General features: G+C 38.5%; 1 protein-coding gene across 1 annotated transcript; it reads right to left on the bottom strand.

Moving 5' to 3' along the window:
- Positions 1–8,694: 8,694 nt before the first annotated feature.
- Positions 8,695–14,381, bottom strand: LOC121394568 (E3 ubiquitin-protein ligase DCST1-like). Its single transcript, XM_041565970.1, has 12 exons — positions 14,135–14,381; positions 13,368–13,566; positions 12,661–12,804; positions 12,192–12,313; positions 11,852–12,000; positions 11,236–11,335; positions 10,798–10,893; positions 10,588–10,714; positions 10,362–10,478; positions 9,881–10,023; positions 9,534–9,647; positions 8,695–8,978 (listed from the first exon to the last, which is right to left on the bottom strand). The coding sequence occupies exons 1-12, from the start codon at positions 14,258–14,260 to the stop codon at positions 8,754–8,756; spliced, it is 1,662 nt and encodes a 553-aa protein (XP_041421904.1). The 5' UTR covers positions 14,261–14,381; the 3' UTR covers positions 8,695–8,753.
- Between the last annotated feature and the right edge of the window lie 10,207 nt (positions 14,382–24,588).

Here is a 24,588-nt window from a genome sequence, read left to right as displayed (position 1 = left end):
GCTGGACAGCTCCAGACAAATAAAGTTAAACAATATCACAACAAATAAAACCATGACAACCCGTTGAAAGGTTTCTTTTAAACTAGGTGTGAAACCTTACCCGTTTAATGGACAAAAAAGTGATAAATACATAATCACAGGGATCCTGTAGAGGCATGATAAAAAAAAATGAATTCTCAAAAGACTAATGCCTAGTTTTACCTGTGTGTACAAAAGCAATGTGTCTCTGATCCAACAAGCTTGCAATCTATGCTGCTTGGTGATCTCCAGCTGGCATATAGTCAGTATTAATGTCTAGTGCAAAATATTGGCCCAAAAATATTCTTGGTTCTATATAACAACACAAGCAGCTTTTCTCCTGTGTAAATTGCAACTGATCAGGGTTGCCAGGATTACATTTCAAACCGAGCCAAAGGCTGTCAAAAAAGTAGCCAAAAGCCATTTTAAAAGTAGGTTAAAAATAGCCCAATTTGTATATATGTGTATATATATCCACCTTAAGAAGCCACATTCTCAGGACTTACGAAGATATAGATATTTTATTAAATATACACAAGTGAAAAAAGCTTTGAAAAAGGCTGACACACAGCTGAAACGTTAATGTATATTTAATAAAATATCTATATCTTCTGAGTCCTGAGTGTGGCTTCTTCAGGTGGATATGGTGTGAACAGTTGGTGGCTTATACCCAGACATCTTGAGCATTTTATGTGAGTGCTGTTATGTTATACACAGTATATATATATATATATATATATATATATATATTGAATAAAGTACCCCATCTTGTAAATTATAAGGATATTAAAGTTATCAAGGAGTTTCATGACCATATAAAAGCACGAGGCCGAAGGCCGAGTTTTTTTATACAGGTCATGGAACCCCGAGGTAACGTCTAATATCCTCATGTTTTGCAACCGGGGTTACTTTATTTATTATAATACACAAGATTCAGTGAGTCATGTGACAGAAATTACATCAGAACTCACCATTTATAACTGATGACATCTGAACTCACCGTTTATAAGGATATAATTTATTCATGGCTTTTGTGTATTATATATATATATATATATATATATATATATATATATATATATATATATATATATATATATATAGAATCTGTAGAAGGAGAGCTGTTGCACGCAAGGGACTCTTGTCTGAAGGTAAAAAGTATAAAAAAAGTTTTATTTAGATCGACGTTTTGACCCTCAGTGGGGCCTTTATCAAGATATGATATGTAAAAAGACACTAATGTTCTTTGTGATTGTTCTTTTTGTAAATTTACAAAAAAAATGTGTGTATTCAGTTGTCTCATGTGTACGGCACTCAAAGCAACAATTCTTTTTTTGTCATGCTGTGTCCATCCTGCAACACTCCAGTTGCTCTAACTGTCCCTAAATTTCCCAATAGCCTTCAATTGTCATTGGTAATTGTAGTTTGACAGCTGGAGGGCTGCGGGGAGCAGGTCTGGGCTGGGAGTCAAAATAGGCCTTGGCATTCCAATAATAGAGAGGCCCAATTAGCTCCCCACCAGCCCACTAAATAGGGACTTTCTATGGCATATTCTGGCATTTGACAGATTGCCAGTCCGGGCCTGGGGAGCACCCAGGTTTGCCTAGAGGCATGTCAGAAATAGCCCTAGACTCCAAATGGACTAAACATTTCCCAGGTAGACAATATCAGAACACATCCCTTGCAGCCAGGTGTTGATTCCTTTTTGTTTACATTGCACATGACACAGCAGCCCAATCAGTGCCCCTGGGAAGGTAGAGCCAACCCGAGGGGTTTGCAGGGATCAAAGCTCATAACATAGAAGAACACAGACACTCCAGAGACACAGGTACTGACCTGCTCGTTGCTCCCGACCGCAGGCTTGTCGCTGGTAATTGTAGTTTGCATTAAAAAATTTGTAGCAAATTTTGAATGTCCAAACACACGGCAGCTTCCAAAACGAGGCCAAATTTGTACATTGGCAGGTTTAAAATTTTTTAAAATAGCCCAATTTGGCTAGAAACCCGCTAACCTGGCAACCCTGCAACTGATGTACATCACAAAGCAACACTGAAAAAGTAAGAAGTATCGCCATCTTGTGGCTAAATGGTTAGGTGCTTTTCACCTTTAACTCTATATGTATATTATAAGCAACTTTTCAATTGGTCTTCATTGGTTATTGCATTGCTCTTCTGTCTTTTTCCAACCTTTAAATGGGGGCGGGGTGTCAATGACCCCAGCAGTTAAAAAAAAGCCTGTTACTCTGTGAAGGTAATTTTAATGTTATTGTTACTTTCTAGTACTTTTCTATTTAGACCCTGTCCTATTCATCTTCCTATTCTGTAGTTAAAACCACTGCTTGGTCATAGGTTGAATTGGATTCACTCAGGCTGAAACAGAGTGCTGACAATGATATATTTATTTATGTGTGTAGATAATGGCTATATTATTATATTATATATCACTATTATATTATAGATTATATTATCAGAGTGTAGGTTATTTCAAACAATGAAAAAAAAAACCCAGCTGATCAGTGCTACAGAATGGGTTAATTCAATGACCCACCAAAATCACAGCATGCCCCCTGGCATTTACCTGAATCTACAGGTTATCAGATGCGTCACTCACTAAAACACCCTTGTGAAGGAACCCTTACACCAGCCACGTTGTCAGCTCCTTGTTGTCAACTAATAATAGTTACATTAGATAGATGTCCTGGCCTCCACATTAAGAGATATATTTGGTTTCTATTCTGCCTACTATTCAGTGCATAAGAGATGCACCAAATCCAGGATTCAGTTTGAGATTCAGCCTTTTCAGCAGGATTTGGATTGGTCTGAATCCAAGTGCCTGGCCGAACTGATCCAAAAAATAACATGGCTTTTCTTCACACAAACAAGTAAAAGTAAAAAGATTTTTTTAGCCGCATGCTGCATGCAGCGTCCTCTTTCCCACTCACTTCCCTGATTTACATATGCAAATAAGGCTTTAGTTTCAATTCGGTATTCGGCTGAATCTTTCACAGTAGATAGGGATATGGCCAAATCCTTAAAAATCTAATCTCTGTAGCTGCCCTATGCGACATAGGACAATCACTAAGCGGGTTGACCAACTACTCCATACCCACAAGCTCCTTGATTCATGGAGGGAGGTTAATGGTTCGACTCGTGACTATACCTTTTACTCCCACGCACATAACTCCTACTCCAGGATCGATTACATACTGGTTAACGCTTCCGATGCCCCTTCACTTATAGACTCTAAACACATACAGTGTGCCTGGTCGGACCATGACTTAGTATTGACTACATTAGACTTACAAGTCCCCTTTTTCAGGCGTCCCACCTGGAGATTGAATGAGAGCCTATTGGCAGACCCTGAATGTGTAGACTTTATCTCGCAGGAGTTAACCCACTTCTTTCAAGACAATTTGCGGCCCGAGGCTTCGATAGATTGGGTCTGGGTATCACATAAAGCCTTTATCAGGGGTTGTTTGATAAAGTATGCGTCCCGTAAAAAGAGAGAGAGGATGCAGGTTCAAAAGAGTCTGGAGGTCGAATTAGCATCTCTAGAACAAACCAATAGACTCCACCCATCGAAGAGACTTAGACAGCTGATAGATGAGACTAGGCAAAAACTACATGCCTGCCAAATTGCACAAGCCGAGAAGGCTATCCGTAAGACTAAGCACAAATTTTACAGGTACGCGAATAAAGCTGACAAAATGCTAGCTAATTTACTTAAATCTGAATTACGGCAGGGCCAAGTCCAAAAAATCAGATTATCTAATGGTACGATCTCCTCGAATCCTGATAAGATTCATGATACTTTTATTTCCTTTTTCCAAAAACTATACACCTCCAGCTCCCCTGGAAAGCCAGGTGCGGTGGAGGCCTTTCTGGATCAGTATGCCCCTGAGCCCCTTTCCGATGACCTGCAGCAGATCATGACCCAAGATATTACCTATGAGGATATTGAGTATACGATTAAACATTTAAAGTCGGGCAAAGCCCCAGGCCCTGACGGATTCTCTTCCTTGTACTACAAGAAATTTGCGACCCAGCTAATCCCACAACTCCAGAAATTATTCCAGCACGTCACCGCTGGTAAACCCCTACCTCCTGAAATGAACGAAGCTAGCATTTCCCTTATTCCGAAACCCAATAAGGATTCCTTGAACCCCAAAAACTATAGGCCTATCTCTTTACTCAATTTGGACATTAAATTACTCGCCACTATCTTAGCGAATAGATTAAATCGGGTCCTACCCTCTACCATTCATAAAGACCAAATTGGATTCATCCCCACCCGCCAAGCCCCAGACAACATTAGAAAGTCCCTGAACCTAATAGCATACGCCAACAAACATAAAATCCCTACGTGCTTCCTGGCGCTGGATATAGAGAAGGCCTTCGATACGCTTAGCTGGCCCTACCTATTCTCCCTTCTTGGCAGGGTGGGTCTAGGGTCTACTTTAATCAATACACTCCAGGCTTATTATCAGGACCCAAAGGCTTCCCTCTCTCTCCCCTCTACTAGCAAGGTGACCCACATCAAGATCCAGAGAGGTACGAGACAGGGGTGCCCTCTTTCCCCAGCCCTTTTTGCCTTAGCGATGGAGCCTCTAGCTAGGGCACTCAGGGATAATATAGATATTAAGGGCCTTCCTGTGAAGGGTAGAGAATACAAACTTTCGCTTTTTGCTGATGATTTACTCATGCATGTAACTAACCCTCTTACTTCTCTGCCCAACCTCCTTCATGTCTTATCACATTTTGCAACAATGTCAGGCCTTAAGATCAACCCGGAGAAATCGGAAATGCTTCCCTGCAATCTTCCACAGCCTATCCTTAAGCTAATCAAACTGAACTTTGGATTCTCCACTAGGACTGATTACCTACAGTATCTGGGGGTGAAGCTGACGTCTTCTCTCTCTACCCTGTACAAGACCAATTACCCTTCATTAATTCATCTTTTGATGCAGAAGCTTTCCTCCTGGGATAAATATAGGATTTCCTGGGTCGGCAGAATTCATTGTGTAAAAATGGTGTTACTGCCGAAGATCCTTTACCTATTTAGGACTTTGCCTATTCCGGTGCATGTAGCTGATATCCGAAAGCTGCAGGCGGCCATTTACACCTTCATCTGGCAAAATAAGGTTCCACGGATTTCGAGGCGAGTCATGTACCTACACAAATTGAACGGCGGCCTTTCGGTGCCAAACTTGATTAAATATTATAGAGCTTCCAGACTTGCCCAATGGGCTCCTTCGCATGCTGGTGCAGCTGCCCCTTTGTGGGTCCAGATTGAGGACGACCTGCTTTACCCCCACCTTACCAGCCATGTCCTGTGGCTCGGCAGAATCCCTTTGAAGAGCTTTCCGGAAGCATCCCCTATCACACTTGATATGCTCAGCTTGTGGATTAAACACCGCAGGAGTTCTCAACTATCTTCACTCCCTTCCCTCCTCAGCCCTATAATTAACAACCCGGACTTTGCACCAGGTCAGTCTAAGAAGGCTTATGCATGGTGGCTCGGGAAGGGTGTGACCACGCTGGAGTCCTTGGTTCACCGAGGCAAACCTCTCACTATGCAGGGACTAACTCAAAAATTTGATCCGCCCCAGCAGGAGTTATTTAGGGCTTCGCAACTTATTCACTTTGCCCATCGGCTAGCTAAGCAATGCCGTGACGGCTCCTTCACGTCCACTTGCTTTGAATCGTTTTGCAGGCAAGCACCATTGGCACCAGGCATTCTCAGTTTAACGTACAAATTACTCAACAGGCTGCCCACTGAATCTTTCAAACATAACTACATGCTACAATGGGAGAAGGATCTCCAAATTACACTCTCGACCCAGCAATGGTCTCAATGCAGCCTTACGGCGAATTTGGGGAGTACTTGTGTTTCCAATAGAGAGACCTCGATCAAACTCCTGCACAGGACCTACCTGGTGCCCTTGCGACTGCATCGGATCTACCCGTCTTGCGACCCGCATTGCTTCAGGGGCTGCCAAGCCACAGGCTCCATGCTTCACATTTGGTGGACGTGCCCAGTTATCTCCATCTTCTGGGATCGCATCACCCAACTATTATCCAAGATCTTCCATATTGACTTTCCCAAGGACCCCGCCACTTTTCTCCTGGGGAAAAAACCGGCCAAACTGTCCAATCCGTCTCATAGGCTGTCACAGCACATTCTCACAGCTGCCAGGTTGATTATTGCTCGCAACTGGAAAAAACCCACTATCCCTATTCTCATGCTTAAAGCAAAGATAATTGACATTGCAGCTAACGAAAGATTGTCTTACATGTTGCAAAATGACCTGGAGGCCTACGATAAGATTTGGTTGCCCTGGTTAATGTATGAAAATGACCCCTTGCTTTTCTCAGCATTGCATGTATAACCTGTCTCCTTTCCTTTGGGTCCTCTCACTGCATGTGCCCTTGATTATGCTCATGATTATTGTTCTCGTTTACTTTGACACCTAGCCCAGCCGCCGTTTTTACTTTTACTTTGACTTTTTACTTTATTTTCTTTTTCTGTTTTTTTTTTTTTTTTTTAATTTTATTTATGTGTTTAATTTCATATTGTTACTGTACTCATGCGACAATGAGATGTATTCTTTCTTCTTTTATTTTTCATTTACTGATATTTTTGGAAAATCAATAAAACTTTCAGTTTAAAAAAAAATCTAATCTCTGATTAGAACTGTGAATAATTTGTTTCTGTCAGGGATTCTGGCTGAACCAGACAGTGAAAACCATATGAGAAATTTGCTTTGGCTACAGACAGGAAGCAGTTGCAGCTAAAGGCTTGAGTTTTGCCAAGTAAATTTGAATTTTTTATTTTTCACTTTTAACAGGCATGTTTTTTATTGTATTTATATCTATTTAAAACAATTGTTTTATTTACAAATTACAAATTAAACGGAGTTATATGAACAGCATTTGAATTCACCTTTTTCATTATGATATAATGATCTCATATGTTAACATGTACATATAAAAAATGTAATTTGTGGTAACAAATAAAACTCACTAAGGCAGAGAATACAGATAAACACTGAACTTGATACAAGCCAAGTTTGATAATTCTGAACATGGGTTGTTATTGGGTTACAAAGCTTAGGTACGTACAGTTATTCTCATAATATTACAGTGTACATGCAAGTATATGTAATTAAGGCCATTACAGAAAACACAATGTTTATAGTCGGAAGCTGATATATTTAAATGCTAGATAAATCAAAAACTACACCAGATACAAGGGCATTTGGTAGCCTCAGGTACACACATATACGCATGTATATGCCCACAGTTATTAGCATCACATGGACCATGTTCTAACATACAGTATTTGGGGTCCCTCTGACACACTCTGGGGCCCAGACAACATGCCATCAACTGTGAGGTCACAGAACTTTAAAGTGACTTCTAATATCCTGGTTTTTATTATTGGCTTTTATAATACACAATTTTTAGTGAGTCAGGTGACACAAATTGCATCACTAGACAATGATTCTAACTGATGACATCACTGAACATTGTATATAGGGATAAATGTTACAAGATATTCCTCTTGAGTATTATATATAAATAAATAAATGGTGATATTCAGGTAAATGATCCCTACTTATTTAAAAGTGACTGGAATTCATAGAGAATTCTGTATTGTAGTATAATCATAAGGCACAACCTCATTCCCACCAATATGATTCCCAGTATGTCACTGTGTGTATTTACAAAGCGCTACAATGAAACGCAGTGCAGTACAATTTTACAATGTACAAAAGCACACACAGGGAGGACAAGTGTTCTAATAAATACAATAATTATAAATACACAGAGATTTATCATATTAATTTCCACTATTCAAAAACAGAATCCATTTTCCAGGCTCAGGAAATCTGATGGCTCACACAGAAGGCCAACTTAGATTTCGTAAGATAGAAAAGGGTGTAAACAACAGTAATGTGGAGTAACCATTATTGGTTTCACAGGGAATGCTGGAAGCACTGCTTCTTTTCCCAGTTGATCGTTAGCTCTTTGGGGCAACGATAAACCTGACATCTGGATGAATTATATGGAACTTTTGTGCTGTATACCGTCGGAGCGCAATGTGACTCCATAGCTAGTATCGAGCTTCTGGGTCCCTCCTGTTCAGTAGTGACAGCACTGTAAATGGGAGAAGTGGCCGACAGCTGGCAATCTATACAAAATATCTGTTCAAGGTGTGCTGATCTGGGGCAGTTACATGCCAGCATACAGCAGGGGTCAATTACTTATTGGTGGGGGCTCTTTGGAGGCAGGTCCTGCAACAATCGTTTCTCAGCTCTGTCATGACAGCCCCTCAGCTCATTGCCCAGTGATCTCATTAGCCTGTCTGCCACAATTTCTCACTAATAATAAGTGGAGCCAGGAAAGAGACAACCTAACCGGGCTTGACACCTTAAGGTGGCCATAGACGCACAGATAATATGGTATGAAACAAATTTTAGTGCGATATTTAGTATGTATGGTGGGAGACGAGCCAACTGATAGCAAAAGACTTGCATATCGGTCAGCTCGTCAATAGGGCCGGCCGGAAAATTTCTCAAATACAATAGACACATATTTATAAAAGTTTATTAAAGTTTATTAAATACTGATTATATAAAATATATTTTTAATATATTTTACAAAATATATTAAAAAGTATATTATACAAAATATTTTTTAAAAAAAGGGGGAGGGGCCGCCATCACTGTAGTATTATTCTTCACAGAAGTAATTTTCAATTAAATCATCTGGTAAGCAAACAAAGCAGCATTTCTTAATCTCCTTCCAGCAGTCGAGGCAGTAGGCTGTGTCACAGTTTGATGTCTTGCAAATATAGGAAGTCTTGGTTTCTTTGGCATTACAAACCAAACAGCGTCGCTTTATAATTACTCTCAGCCATTTCATTTGTCGGAATAGCATACCAGGTATAGACATCATCTGTGGACAACACAATATAGTCAATACCAAGCCAAGGTGCGTGAGAATCTATTTACAGCAATGGCAGCTGAAGTAAGGGTGGTGGCAGACATGGCTACTGGGGGAGATTAGTTGTCCAGATACAAATTGCCTCTTCTTTGGACTAATCTCCCCTAAATGCCTTCCTGCCGGCTAGAATGTAAATTGCCGGCAGGATGGCTGTGTTTTCCAAAGTCGCCCGAAGTTTCCTTGTGAGGCAACGTCGGGCGACTTCGGAAAACAAATTGTTCAGAGTGACATCCCGCTGGCGATTTATATTCTAGCCGGCAGGAAGGTATTTAGGGGAGATTCATCGCCCGAAGAAGAGGCGATTGGTCACTGGGCAACTAATCTCCCCCAGTAGCCATGTCTGCCACCACCCTAATGCATTAGAAGAGTAAGCGAATGTATTTTGTGCACATAGTGCAGCTAATGTAGGAAAATGAAAGCTAAGGCAAGGTGCTGGTGTGTTGGGTGGCAACTAATGTGCTGTAGGGTGATGAGCTGTAAAAGACAGAAGCTCAGGTTAATACTTACAAAGTTTCTGTGGCGGTTGGCAGTGATCATTAAGTTCTTCCTCTTTATATTTAAATACAGGTCCCTGTACCTCAGTAGCTCATTATAGAGATGGAGAATTCGCCTTTTCTCCGTCTAAAGGAAACAAAGCAGCAGGTGGAGAAGTTACACAGTTATTTACACTAAGAAATACATCAGTTCATTAGTAGGACAAAAATTTGTGAAATTTAGTAGTGCCCTTTCTGCCATGAGCCAAAGTGAGAAGATAGGCACATGGGCCACTTTACCAGAAGCTAAAAAAAAGCCCCCAGGTTAATAAATTCCAAAATATTCCTAAATAAAAACTCTCTCAGCCCACAATATCTTACCTTAGGGTAAAAGTAAGCAGCCAGGACTCTGCGCAGTCGGCTCATGTATATCTGGACAAAAGGAAGGATCAGCGTGATGGTCAGTAGTAAACAAGTGCCGATATATTGCTGGGACGTCAGATGAATCGGTTGCGCCAGACAAACTGTGGAGAATCAGAAAGAAACTGGAGTATTAGTAATGCTGCCGGTATGAATGATATGTCTTGTTGGGAAATGAATAGAAAATGAAGCCCCGAAAGATACTTATAATTCCTTTCATTCATATTGTAACTAAGCAGTTTAACTGTTAAGCAAGACAACCAAAACAATTTCACCTTAATGGTTCTACAGCTTGTTTGGCAATACAATTCATATCAGCTACCTGTGTGATTGTCCCATTTAAATGAAACTGCTTGCTACATGTAAGTTCTATTGATATCTACAAAACTTTAAACTCATGGAGTACAGCACATTGGAAATGTCAGTGAAGCTTTGCACATACCAGTATTATTGGTCACATGAAGCGCATTAGAGGACGTATTGATATTTCCGATTGTGTTCCGGAGAAATCTTGCCAGGAATCCGGTGCCACCAACAATCACTTCTAGATTGTGTCTAACTGCAGGGTAAAAAGAGAGGTGGATTAAGCAATATGGAACAGAGAGAAGTATGAACTATTAACAGATTGCTGTTAGAAACAAACAGTAATACATTCAAGACATACTTACAGCCAAAGTTGTAGCTAATATTGGAATGCTTGATAGTAATGTCCATGATATTTTGGACACCCAAATCCAGTCCAAGTAAAAGCAGGCAAATAACAATCAGCGGAATGCACTTTATCATAGCGCTTGTCTGGAAGAGAAAAGTTCATTATTGTATTTATGAAAGAAGGGAACATACCATAATCTGCTAGAGAGTATTTGATAAGTACTTACCAATGCTTTCACCTCTGGTCCATGGAGGGCAAAGTTTATTGGGTAAATTAAATCTGCACTTTCCCCTTTTTTCAGCGGTAGCAGGTGCCTCTTTCCCTGTAGGATAAATAAAAAAAAGAGTGATTTCCTCGTCTCTCACTTATATTTTTGAATATCCTTAGCTTGAAAAACAAACACTTCTGAACAAAATGAGCCAACAACAAACTTACTCTTACTCAAAAACTGAAATCTACTCTCCTAGGGCTCCTCATGCAGTATTTAATGTACAGAAGAAGAGCACATTAGGATTCTCACTCATCTTAAGTCTTATATACTTCCTAAACTTTTATAATAACTTGTATACACTTCAAAATGTAATTAAGAAATGAGTGCATTTATAGAGCATAAATAAATATATACATACATAACAAAAGACAGTATGTTTGCTGCCAAACTAACCTGCTTCCTCCTACGAGCGTCGATTTGTTTGAAGTACGTTGTTATGTACACATTGTCGTGGCGAAGGTTTGAATTGTAATTCTTAACATAGCCAAAAGCTCTGCAAAGACAAAGGGACCAGAGTGAACCCCACACAAAAACCTCACACAAAGTAAACCATCGATATTTGGCTTCTGCAGTAACACCAAAAAATGAAAGTACTTTAAAGTAATGAAAATATCATGTAATTTTGCCCTGCACTGGTAAAACTGATCTTTTTGCTTCAGAAACACTACTTTAGTTCATATAAACAAGATGCTGTGTAGCAATGGCAGGAATTGAAAAACGGCTATATGGCACAGGTTAACTAATGGATAACAGATAACACCATTAGACAGACAGAGCTTATTTGCTATCTGCTGCAAATAGCAAATAACCTGAGCCTTTTCTCCTTTCAATGCTGCCCCCATTGCTACACAGCAGCTTATTTATATAAACAATAGTAGTGTTTCTTAAGCAAACACACCAGTTTTACCAGTGCAGGGCAACACTGCATTATATTTTCATTACTTTAAAACAATTTTATTTTTTGACATTACTGTTCCTTTAATTGGTAAACTAAAACGAATGTACTTACGAACTGATGTATTGGAGGAAGAGTAGAGACAAAACTATTTTTATAGCCTTCATAGCTTTCTGTGAAACTGATTCGCTCTCTTCAACCGTTTCTGACACATTTTGTTTGACTTTCTTCAGTGTCGTATCAAATATGGTTTTGTTTCTGACCTGTGTTCAGGCAAAGAGAGAAAAAAGTATATGAAAATACTAGCCAAGGGGATCACAAGACACGTCAGATGAACTTCATAGTAAATAAAGGAAATATTTTAAAAGCACCGATTGATTGGCACCCAAATAACAAATAGGATCCTATCAGCAATGGAGAGAGTCTCCGATGAGGCATATTTTGCGAAACTTACCGTAATTTGAACATCTATAGTGACATTTTGCTTGAATGTGTCAATGGCCCCACTGATATTATCATAGAGTTCTCCAAACAAAGGGTCAATGCGGATGTGCTTCTTGCACAATGGCAGGAACCCTAGAAATAAAAGCAGCAAGTCAATAAACAACTACAAATACTTCCCTCCCACTACTGTCAAGACATTTCATGTTGGATTTAGGGGAAAATTACCTTTATATTACATGTTAAATTATGATATAGATGGGCCAAATCAAACCAACTTTGAAATTTATCTTTTTATTATTTTATCATATATTAGACAATTTTGCTTATTTTTTTTAATTTTTTTTTTTTTTTGCTTAACAGTACAGATAACGCTGTTCAGTAGTAACCCCCCTGTCACTAAATAACTATATATGGTGAAAATGCCAAATTAAATTTCTACTGTCGGTTACAAGTGTCACATTTTGTTTAAAGATACTTACAATTTAAAGCGCCGCAGACAAATTTCAATTTCATTGGCCAGCACAATGCATGATTGAGAAGAGGTAACCATATTGTCTCCATGCATTCATCATATTTCTGATCAAACCATTCATGGCACTTCCCTATGCCCATTTCGAAAAGATCTGTTAGAAAAGAAAATGGATCATTAATTTGTGTAATGGAGCTGTCACCAAAGCCTACATATTACCCTGCATCTCACAATTATTCGGGTATCTAGTATATAGGATGTGCATAATTCTCTACATACACATAAATATCATGAAAATATTAAGGAACTTTAATGCTTAGGAATGCTGAGACTCCACTGTGTTGCATTCCAGCTCCAGGCAGAACAAGGGCACACGGGGGTACAAGTTCTGCTACTAGAACCCCTACACCAAGTTTTACCTGATCCATGGGGTATCAAACCGCATGTGGCCAGAGCCGGGCCAGAGCGGCCTGGGGCCCTAGGCGGATGCGCAAAAAGACGGGGAGAGAGTGGACAGCATGGGGTAGGTGACAGAGCAGGTACGTGTCTGCCACCCTCCCAGCTTTGGGCCCTAGGCACTTGCCTACTCTGCCTACCCCTAGTTCCGTCCCTGCATGTGGCCATCGGTTTGAGAAAATAGTGATATATTTTCAGCCCATAAAGTATTTGGAAAAACGAAATGCAGTGAGATAAAAGTGGGTGTACGTGGAAACTTACGTTCACAGCGCAGGAAAGTCTTCATGCTAAATTTCTTCTGAGTATTCATTAGTAACGTTTTGTTTCTCTCGATTTCTTCCCTTATCAGTTCTTTCTCTCTCACATTGTCGTAACCCTCAGTGCTTTCAACTTCTTCTTCTACCTCACGGAAATCATCAGTTATTTCTTTGGTGTCCTTTGTCAAATTCGATGACCGTTTCTATAAAGAGAAAAAGAGCCATTTTTCATACAGATAATATAGCTGAGGGGTGCTTATAACCACTATTGCCAGTTGTTCTCTTTACCGTTAATTTCAGTAATATGTAGGGGCATGTATATATATATATATATATATATATATATATATATTTATATATATGAAATAGTGAAAGTAGAGCTCAATTCAGTTTGCAAGTGTGAAACTCCACTTCACTTACTTGTATAGGATTTTTAGGAATTGTTTATCAAAGAGTGAAGATAGACAGAACTCTTTTTTCACCCATTGATAAATGTGCCATAAAAATTCAATTCAAGTGAACGGAAGAGGTTGTGAGTCCCCTCAGGTGAACTGGGAGGTCTATTTTCCCTCTATGACAAAAGTGCCCCATAGTTGCAGCATTTGATACACAAACTGGTGACTATGAAATTATTACTGAGAGAACAATACACATTGATCTAACATGACAGGATTGTACCACTCAAGGTCTCAAAGAAAAAAAAAGATTTGTCATTAATTATCATAATTGTGGGTCCCACCATTTTTTGCTAAAAAATATCAATTTCATTACCGTCAATTGACCAAATATCCTCTTTACAGGTTCCATCATTGATGTGTACATCATCTTTGTGTGGTTAAGGGTCATCTCTCCTGTACACTCAAAGCTCATTACAAGTAGTTCTATATTTTTCATCATATTAGGAACAGGGCCTAAAAAGAGAAGAGGGTTTAGTACATTGTAAAGAACAAATACGGAGTAAGTAGAATGACTAGCCAGTACATACCACCAGTGATTGCTTTGATAGCAACTGTAGTTGTTAGGGCACCTGTCCTTTGGCACAGGATGAGCAGGAATATCATCAATGTCGAGCAGCGGAAATTAGTGGACATTGCCCATCCGAAGGAAAATATAGCTGAGAAAAGAGCAACAGGGGGAGATGCATTAGGTTCAGCCTATAATTACAACAAGGGCCATAACTTGCTATCACATAAATATAGAGGGCCCATAACAGAAAAAAATTACAGGAATATACGAATATACTTACAAACAATAAAATAACAAATAAATAGTGATAACAGTGAAAAAAGTGTATACTCACCATTATTAACAATAAACATGCAGATTTTTATCTGGTCATTCAAGGTGGTTAATGGATAAACCAGCAAAAAGTAAAGTGCTAGAGAAAGAGAAAAAGGTATTAGACTGGATAACACACACCTTACCCCTATTATATGCCATACTCTCATTGTATCAGTCTCTCACACACACTTCATTTTTTCACTTTTTTCTTACCGCTTCCGATGCACAATCCAACAATTGCTCCAAGGAAATACTTCACTTGATAATATTCATTACTGTTGCTGAAGAAAAACCGGAAAAGCAACGTAGGGAGCATTTTAGCCAAGATCCGTTCCAATGCTGAAAGGACAGAAATCAACTCATTAAGTACAATTATCATTGCTTGCTGGAGTCTGTTAGTAAGACCCATTTATAAAACCAAACAATTCCCCAACGCTGTATAATGCATGGGTGTATATATCTTACATACAGGTTAGATACTGATTGATACAGGGGATTAAAAGGGTCTTTCTGCTCATCAGAACTTGTAACTACAAAAATATTCAAATTATATGCATTTTACTGCTGAAAACCCCAATAACTAAATATAAATAAATATTACTAACATCACTACTGCTACAACTACAATTTGGAATACAGAGAACATTTCTATCAAATCCAGGAAACACTGTTACACTGTTACATAAAAAAGCTACTGGTTATATAATGCCCAATATAGACATGCGCTAAAATGCTATAAAGAATAACATTACATTTCTAAAAATATAACTATGTAAATGGCAATAGACTCTCCCACATTTACAGCAAACAAGAGGATCTGTACAGCCATCATTATATTCAATAAAAGGCAATCATTGGGATGATTTCAATCATATGTGTATCTACTACTGGTTCTATTATCATTTATCTATCATTCTATCTCTAAAAAGTTACTTACTAGTCTTTGGCTGATTTCTTTTCATTTTCTTCGTTAATATAACTGGTTTCTTTTCTTTTTCAATATTAATATGTATTTCATTATTTTTTAAATTTAAATTTGTCATTTTCTAAATTTACGCAAGAGCTTGGCACAAACGTGCTTCCACTCTCAACGTAAGCTTAGACAATAATGACAGGTGTCTGTGAATCCTTCACACTGCATAACTGTCACAGATGATGTCATAATAGGGATTCAGCCAAATGATGATGTCACAATAGTCTGATATACTAACCTATTGTGATGTATTTGATGATGTCATAATAGGGTATTGTGATGTAATTGATGATGTCATAATAGGGTATTGTGATGTAATTGATGATGTCACAATAGCCTGTAATTGCCAGAACATTCTGGCTTCTACTAGAATATATAATTCTAAATCTATTACTCTTTATTTTTTGTTATACAAAACAGATTATACAGATTTATATAATCTGTTATATAAATACTTATATTTAGAAATAAATCATTTTTAGCAATATAACTCCAAAGTTTAAAATACCATCATATATTATAAACCTGTTTATATCTAGTAGAAAAGACAAGTAACTTACTAGTGTTTGGCTTTTTTCCCATTCATTTTCTTCTTTAATATTACTGGTTTCTTTTCTTTTTCTATATTCATTTGGATTTTATTATTCATTATTTGGATTTTCATTCTGTATCTATTCAAAGATATTACAGTATCTATTATATAAATACAGGATCCCTTATCCGGAAACCCGATATCCAGAAAGCTCCGAATTACGGAATGACTGTCTCACATAGGCTCCATTTTATCCAAATAATCCAAATTTTCTTAAAATTATTTCCTTTTTCTCTGTAATAATAAAACAGTATATTGTACTTGATCCCAACTAAGATATTATTAATCCTTATTGTAAGTAAAACCAGCCTATTGGGTTTATTTAATGTTTAAATGAATTTCTAGTAGACTTAAGGCATGAAGACCCAAATTACGGAAAGATACGTTATCCGGAAAACCCCAGGTCCCGAGCATTCTGGATAACAGGTCCCATACCTGTACTTATATTTAGAATAAAAAAATTATAGCAAAATAACTCCAAATTTTAAAATACCATCAAATATTTTAAACATGTTTATATCTAGTAGAAAGAAAGTGGGAGTAAAAATGTATGTCTATAACCATATAGTTTATTTAAACAAAATAAATACAATAATAAGTCTACATACCAAATGAGACAAATGATTTACTAATTTAAGTGGAGAGCAGAGTGGATAATAATAATGTTAGATATTTTCACCTAAAATGTCTGATTCGTTAAGCAACAGCTAGTAAAACAATGCAAATAATTTGAGCAAATAACTTGTGTTTTTATCACATATTCTAATCTCTACTGAGCAGGGCCGTGGCAACCCTCTGTATCCCTTAGTTACTATGTTTTTATTTAATTAGATTTGTATGTTTGATGTGATCATCCTTCAATTGTACCGAGCTGTGCAATAATGTGATAAAATATTTATGTACGTTGGTAACAAAAAAAAACTTCAAAAGTCCATCAAATTACTCCAAATTGGTTGTAGAAGTTCCCCGATGGGATAAAACACCAATTTGGCAGGTTTTATATGGTGAATAGTTGAATTTAAATTCTTAAAGAGACAGTACATGATAAATTGCGATATTCATTTTTTACTTTTTTTTAAATTCGAATCAAATATGGACTATTCCCTAGTCGAATTACACTAAAATTAACTCAAAATTCGAATTTAAATTTTCACTTTGACCTTTGATAAATTTGCCCCATGCTGTAGGGCAGTATTGGGCAGAATAGCGTTGACTCCTCCAGCAGAGAAGCGCCTTAGTCTAGTTCATATAGATAAAGGGAGTCCAGCATTCACCATGATTGACTACTGTGTTAGCTTTATTGTACTATACCAAATCAACCGGACAAGGGGAGGTGTGTATTTGCTGAAACATTGTTTTCATTTGGAATGGCACAATAAAGCTAACACAGCAGTTAATCTTGGTGATGGACAGGCGAAGGCTGTTTATATGCAGCTATCTATAAGCCAACAAAATTCTGGCATCATTTACAAGATGGATGAGGATGCTAAGGCTAATTCTATACTCAGCCCAGGTGCAACCACATGAGTGGATTTTGGCTGTAAAACAGCCGAGTGTGGCATTAGCCTACTGTAGTAACTCAAGTAATGACTGGAGTGGTCAGGAAAGAAAAGGTTTCTTTCAGCTCAAGACCAAGAGAGGAGGCATTTCTAAAGAAAATATCCTTTAATTAAAGCACAATGTATATTACATTTTGACAGTCAATCTGTTCTTGAAACACAACTTCAACACAGGTGTCATAGCTTTGTCTCAGTGTCTGAACCTAGTTTTCTTGCATGGTATCTTCTCAATCCTGCTATCCAGTGCTGCAGAAACAAAATTACATTTACAGAGGGTTCTAGGGCTTGTAATGAAACGATCAGTAAATAGCAACAAGTAGGGAAGATTCTTGAAATGAACAGCACATTGGGTAGAATGCTCTATAACAGTGGTTTCCAAATTATGGGTCTGACTCCCTGTGGGGGGGCTGTAGCAGTGGAATCGGTGCTCAGTCTGAAGGTTGTGCAATTTGGGGAGAAAGTCTATTTGTTCCATCAGAAATTGCAAAAAACTAGCTTGCAATTCAGTTAGGTTAAAAGGGTGAAAAGTTACTCTGTGAGTACCTTTAAAGGTAATTGTTCAGTATAAAAATAAAAACTGGGTAAATAGATAGGCTGTGCAAAATAAAACATGTTTTCAATATAGTTAGTTAGTCAAAAATGTAATGTATAAAGGCTGGAGTGGCCTGATGTCTAATATAATAGAACCCAACTTCTTGCTGTGCAGCTCTCTTGCTTTCCACTGATTGGTTAACAGTTAGTAACTGTTCTTGGAAGGGCTACCCTGGTCAAAACTACTGGGTCAAAAATACCAGGCAGGATTATCTGAGACTGACGTGATGATCGGCCAGTCACCGATCACCATGTCAGTGCCCTCGCCTCCAGAAGGTCAACATTATAGGTTATAATTAGGAATAGTGAGCCAAATTGCAGAAATATCCCTTACCCAGAAACCTCCAAGTCCCAAGTGTTCCAGATAAAAGATTCTATACCTGTACTTTATATATGCATAAGTATGTAAGTACTGTATGTAAGGCAATAAGTTATATAGCAGTATATGATATTAATGTTTAAACTTTAATAAGCATCTAGATTTGTTTTAAACTTATCCATGCAATTGGATGTTCAGATCATTATACACATAACTAGAAACTAATGTATAAATCAAAGCTGTAAAGATTACTCCTCTTTTATTGTTTTCAAGCAGATGGTGAAAATTTCACTCTAAGCAATTATTTTATATGTTTGTTTTTTTTAATGAACTGAACTCATGTAAATATGGTAAAAATTTTATACACAAATCTGCATGGCATAAGCAGAGCTTTTAAACTTCTAAATTAAATGATTTTCATCAAAGTTACATTGGGCAGCTTGACATTTACACTATAACAAAGAAGCAGTATTCCATAGTTTGAAATAAAAAAAAACAGACTGTAGCAATTCATCAAGGTATGTCATTGAATCACTAACCAATAATTGTCTTTCTGCCCTTTGACCTGCAATAACCTGCCAAGATATGTCAATAGTAAGTTACACTAATATAGCTGGTGAAGTAAATAAATAAGATATATTTGTCAAATTATATTGGTTATATTGGTGCAAAGATTGCATCTTATGTGTTGAATCTGTATAAGTGAAAAATCCATGAAAATACTTTAAACGAATAGTCTCCTGATAAAATTGACCCTATGTGTGTAAATGTGATAGGGTAGCTGGACTATGACAAATGACAAACAAAGGAGGATGCTGATAGCTGGAGTTCGACAACAGCTTGAGGTATTTTAGTTTTAAGTGGGATGCTGGAGCTGCTGGAGGGCTGCAAGTTGACTCTACCTTGCTTTTTTTTTATCATAACAGATAGGGGCCCAGCTCTAATTTTTCCCAGGGGCTAGTTACTAAGTACAATTTGACATAAAACACCTGTGACATAAAATTTTTATGAGTTTATTTCACTGTTTAATGAACCTTGTGCCCTTTAACCAGTTACACTGACTCCTGGGAGGACCAATAGCCACTAGTCATTCCATCCAAAGAGCCAGAGAACCCTATGCTCTCACTAGGGGTGAACCTTGGGACACTCTTTTACCAGCCTGGACAATGGGAGGAAATATTTACAGGTATAGAGAGGCTGGTTTTATTTTATAACGATTGGCAAACCAAGCCGTCACTCACTTTACTGCAGCACCAGGATTGGCCCATTCCATTTCATTACACACACATTCAGCCAATAGGGTTACTGCTAGCATTCAGCCAATAGGGTAACTGCTAGCATTCAGCCAATAGGGTAACTGCGAGCATTCAGCCAATAGGGTAACTGCTAGCATTCAGCCAATAGGGTAACTACTAGCATTCAGCCATTGTCTCCTTGTCCTGGGGTGGGAGCAGGGTATGAGGGTGGAGCAGCACAGGAGGCTGTGGCTGGAAAGAACAATTCTATTTTCAAACAATCTGATATATTTGGGCTCAGCTATAGCATTGACCCCCAGTCCTTATTTAGTCATATTACTACTTCTCATCACATTAGCTTTAGTGAACTGCAACTCCCACCATCTCGTCCGTGGATACTAGGAATGCACCGAATCCACTATTTTGGATTCGGCCGAACCCCCGAATCCTTCACAAAAGATTCGGCCGAATACCGAACCAAATCCGAACCTATCACGCAACTTCTGTGTGGTTTCCCCCACATAGATCAAACCACAGTATGCAAATTAGGGGTGGGAAGGGGAAAACATTTTTACCTCCAAAAATTCACAAAAGGTTGTCGTGTATATGTTGGAGTGTCCCTGTGGTTTGATCTATGTGGGGGAAACCACACAGAAGGTGCGTTCTCCCAACATAGATCAACCATCAATACCAGAAATAAAACTTTGCCAGTGTCTAGACACTGCTTAGAAGTGGGACATTCGGCTGAACACCTTCGGTATCGTATTATCCAACATATTCCACCGTTAAAAAGAGGAGGTGAGGAGGTGATCAAGTTCTGGCCCTTAAAAAAAGCTAAGGTCCAGTGGATACACAGATTAAATTCACTATTTCCGAAAGGACTAAATAGGGACTTTGAATTACATAATTTCTTATAGAAAGGACACGCCAGGTATATTTGAACATGTAAATATGTATGTAAGCAGCCTAGATCTTTTATTTTTACTTTACTTTATTTTTCAGATCTCTTATCGGAAGTATTACAATTGGTTCTTTCCTAGCAGGTTTGCTGAACGCGGACATCGTCTGCTAAACACGAAGGATTATGAACGAGGTTGAGAAAGGGTGCGAGATGCCCTCAAAACGTGGCAACGATTCATAACTCTGTACAGATAAGTTATGAGACGAACTTTATTACTCACTGCTATTGTGGAACTGCACAGAACTTTATACAGAATGTTATACAGACATGCTATGAAAATTTGCATATATGCACTGAATGTGCCATTGTTTTTTTGTATCTGAAATAAATGCTACATTTTATGGAGTGCGACCCAGTTGGAGATTTTGTATATTGGGATTGACTCCCCACAGATACGGTTAACGCACCAGACACCCAAAGCTACTTGAATAGTGCATGATATATGTTGGACTGTTATTTGTCTCATTTAAGACCGCAAGTGTGCAAAGTTTACCCATAATGCAGTGTATTTTCCCGCAAACATAAATGTGTAATTTGTGTTAAAATGACATCAGCACAGGATTCTTTAGGTTCAAGTCTATCTAGACTGATGCCGGCCACATTGGAAACCCTGGAATTACCACCACCTTAAGGTGGCACAAATTTCTCATATGACAAATACCCTAAAATTAAAGACACTGTCCTTAGAGGAGGGTAAGATGGTAAAAAAGAATATGCAAAGGCAGATTCACATTCATCAGGCATTTTGTACCTTCTTGGCAATAAACCAATGGTTCTATAATAAAAGTGTCAATTTCATTACTTTTTAATGAGTATTATACTTTATTTACTCAGCACTGACATATTTACAGTGCTTAACCAAAGAGTTTTCATTACTTACATCAGCATAGTTGTAAGTATACTTTTCAAGTGTGCACTTATACATGCAACTTTACTTTGCCTTCACTATTGTTTTTCCATTATTTCATTTTTTTCAAAAATAGGCGTTGCTTTGGGCAGTCTCTCTCTCTTAAAAGCCACAAGCTAGTGGCGGGGGATGATCCGATGGCTCACACAGAAGGCCAACTTAGATTTCGTAAGATAGAAAAGGGTGTAAACAACAGTAATGTGGAGTAACCATTATTGGTTTCACAGGGAATGCTGGAAGCACTGCTTCTTTCCCAGTTGATCGTTAGCTCTTTGGGGCAACGATAAACCTGACATCTGGATGAATATATGGAACTTTTGTGCTGTATACCGTCGGAGCGCAATGTGACCTCCATAGCTAGTACCGTGCTTCTGGGTCCCTTCCTGTTCAGTAATGACCAGCACTGTAAATGGGAGAAGTGGCCGACAGCTGGCAATCTAAACAATAATATCTGTTCAAGGTGTGCTGATCTGGGGCAGTTACATGCCAGCAATACAGCAGGGGTCAATTACTTATTGGTGGGGGCTCTTTGGAGGCTGTTCCTGCAACAATCGTTTCACAGCTCTGTCATGACAGCCCCTCAGCTCATTGCCCAGTGATCTCATTAGCCTGTCTGCCACGATTTCTCAATAATAATAAGTGGAGCCAGGAAAGAGACAACCTAACCGGGCTTTGACGCCTTAAGGGTGGCCATAGACGCACAGATAATATGTATGAAACAAATTTTAGTGCAATATTTAGTATGTATGGTGGGAGACGAGCCAACTGATAGCAAAAGACTTGCATATCGGTCAGCTCGTCAATAGGGCCGGCCGGAAAATTTCTCAAATACAATGGACACATATTTATAAAGTTTATTAAAGTTTATTAAATACTGATTATATAAAATATATGTTTAATATATTTTACAAAATATATTAAAAAAGTATATTATACAAAACATTTTTTTAAAAAGGGGGAGGGGCCGCCATCACTGTAGTATTATTCTTCACAGAAGTAATTTTCAATTAAATCATCTGGTAAGCAAACAAAGCAGCATTTCTTTATCTCCTTCCAGCAGTCGAGGCAGTAGGCTGTGTCACAGTTTGATGTCTTGCAAATATAGGAAGTCTTGGTTTCTTTGGCATTACAAACCAAACCAGCGTCGCTTTATAATGACTCTCAGCCATTTCATTTGTCGGAATAGCATACCAGGTATAGACATCATCTGTGGACAACACAATATAGTCAATACCAAGCCAAGGGGCGTGAGAATCTATTTACAGCAATGGCAGCTGAAGTAAGGGTGGTGGCAGACATGGCTACTGGGGGAGATTTAGTTGTCCAGAAACAAATTGCCTTCTTCTTTGGACTAATCTCCCCTAAATGCCTTCCCGCCGGCGTAGAATGTAAATCGCCGCAGGATGGCTTTGTTTTCCAAAGTCGCCGAAGTTTCCTTGTGACGGCAACGTCGGGCGACTTCGGAAAACAAATTGTTCAGAGTGACATCCCGCTGGCGATTTATATTCTAGCTGGCAGGAAGGTATTTAGGGGAGATTCATCGCCCGAAGAAGAAGCGATTGGTCACTGGGGCAACTAATTTCCCCCAATAGCCATGTCTGCCACCACCCTAATGCATTAGAAGAGTAAGCGAATGTATTTTGTGCACATAGTGCAGCTAATGTAGGAAATGAAAGCTAAGGCAAGGTGCTGGTGTGTTGGTGCCAACTAATGTGCTGATAGGCGTGATGAGCTGTAAAAGACAGAAGCTCAGGTTAATACTTACAAAGTTTCTGTGGCGGTTGGCAGTGATCATTAAGTTCTTCCTCTTATATTTAAATACAGGTCCCTGTACCTCAGTAGCTCATTATAGAGATGGAGAATTCGCCTTTTCTCCGGTCTAAAGGAAAGAAAGCAGCAGGTGGAGGTGTTACACAGTTATTTACACTAAGAAATACATCAGTTCATTTAGTAGGACAAAAAAAGTGGAATTTTGTAGTGCCCTTTCTGCCATGAGCCAAGGTGAGAAAATAGACACATGGGCCACGTTTACCAGAAGCTAAAAAAAAGCCCCCCCCCCCTCCCTGTTTAATAGATTGTAAAATATTCCTAAATAAAAACCTCTCTCAGCTCATAATATCTTGCCTTAGGGTAAAAGTAAGCAGCCAGGACTCTGCACAGTCGGCTCATGTATATCTGGACAAAAGGAAGGATCAGCGTGATGGTCAGTAGTAAACAAGTGCCGATATATTGCTGGGACGTCAGATGAATCGGTTGCGCCAGACAAACTGTGGAGAATCAGAAAGAAACTGGAGTTATTAGTAATGCTGCCAGTATGAATGATATGTCTTGTTGGGAAATGAATAGAAAATGAAGCCCCGAAAGATACTTATAATTCCTTTCATTCATGATTGTAACTAAGCCAGTTTAACTGTTAAGCAAGACAACCAAAACAATTTCACCTTAATGGTTCCACAGATTGTTTGGCCATACAATTCATATCAGCTACCTGTGTGATTTTCCCATTTAAATGGAAAGTGCTTGCTACATGTAAGTTCTATTGATATCTACAAAACTTTAAACACCATGGAGTACAGCAGCATTGGAAATGTCAGAATGAAGCTTTCACATACCCAGTTATTATTGGTCACATGAAGGCGCCATTAGAGGGAACGGTATGATATGTCCAATTGTGTTTCGGAGAAAATCTTGCAGGAATCCGGTGCCACCAACAATCACTTCTAGATTGTGTTTAACTGCAGGTAAAACGAGGTGGAAATAACAATATGGACAGAGAGAAGTATGAACTATTAACAGATTGCTGTTTA

The sequence above is a fragment of the Xenopus laevis genome, chromosome 6L (genome assembly GCF_017654675.1).
Source record: "Xenopus laevis strain J_2021 chromosome 6L, Xenopus_laevis_v10.1, whole genome shotgun sequence".
NCBI lineage: Eukaryota > Metazoa > Chordata > Amphibia > Anura > Pipidae > Xenopus > Xenopus laevis.
This window is presented reverse-complemented; position numbering and strand designations above follow the sequence as displayed.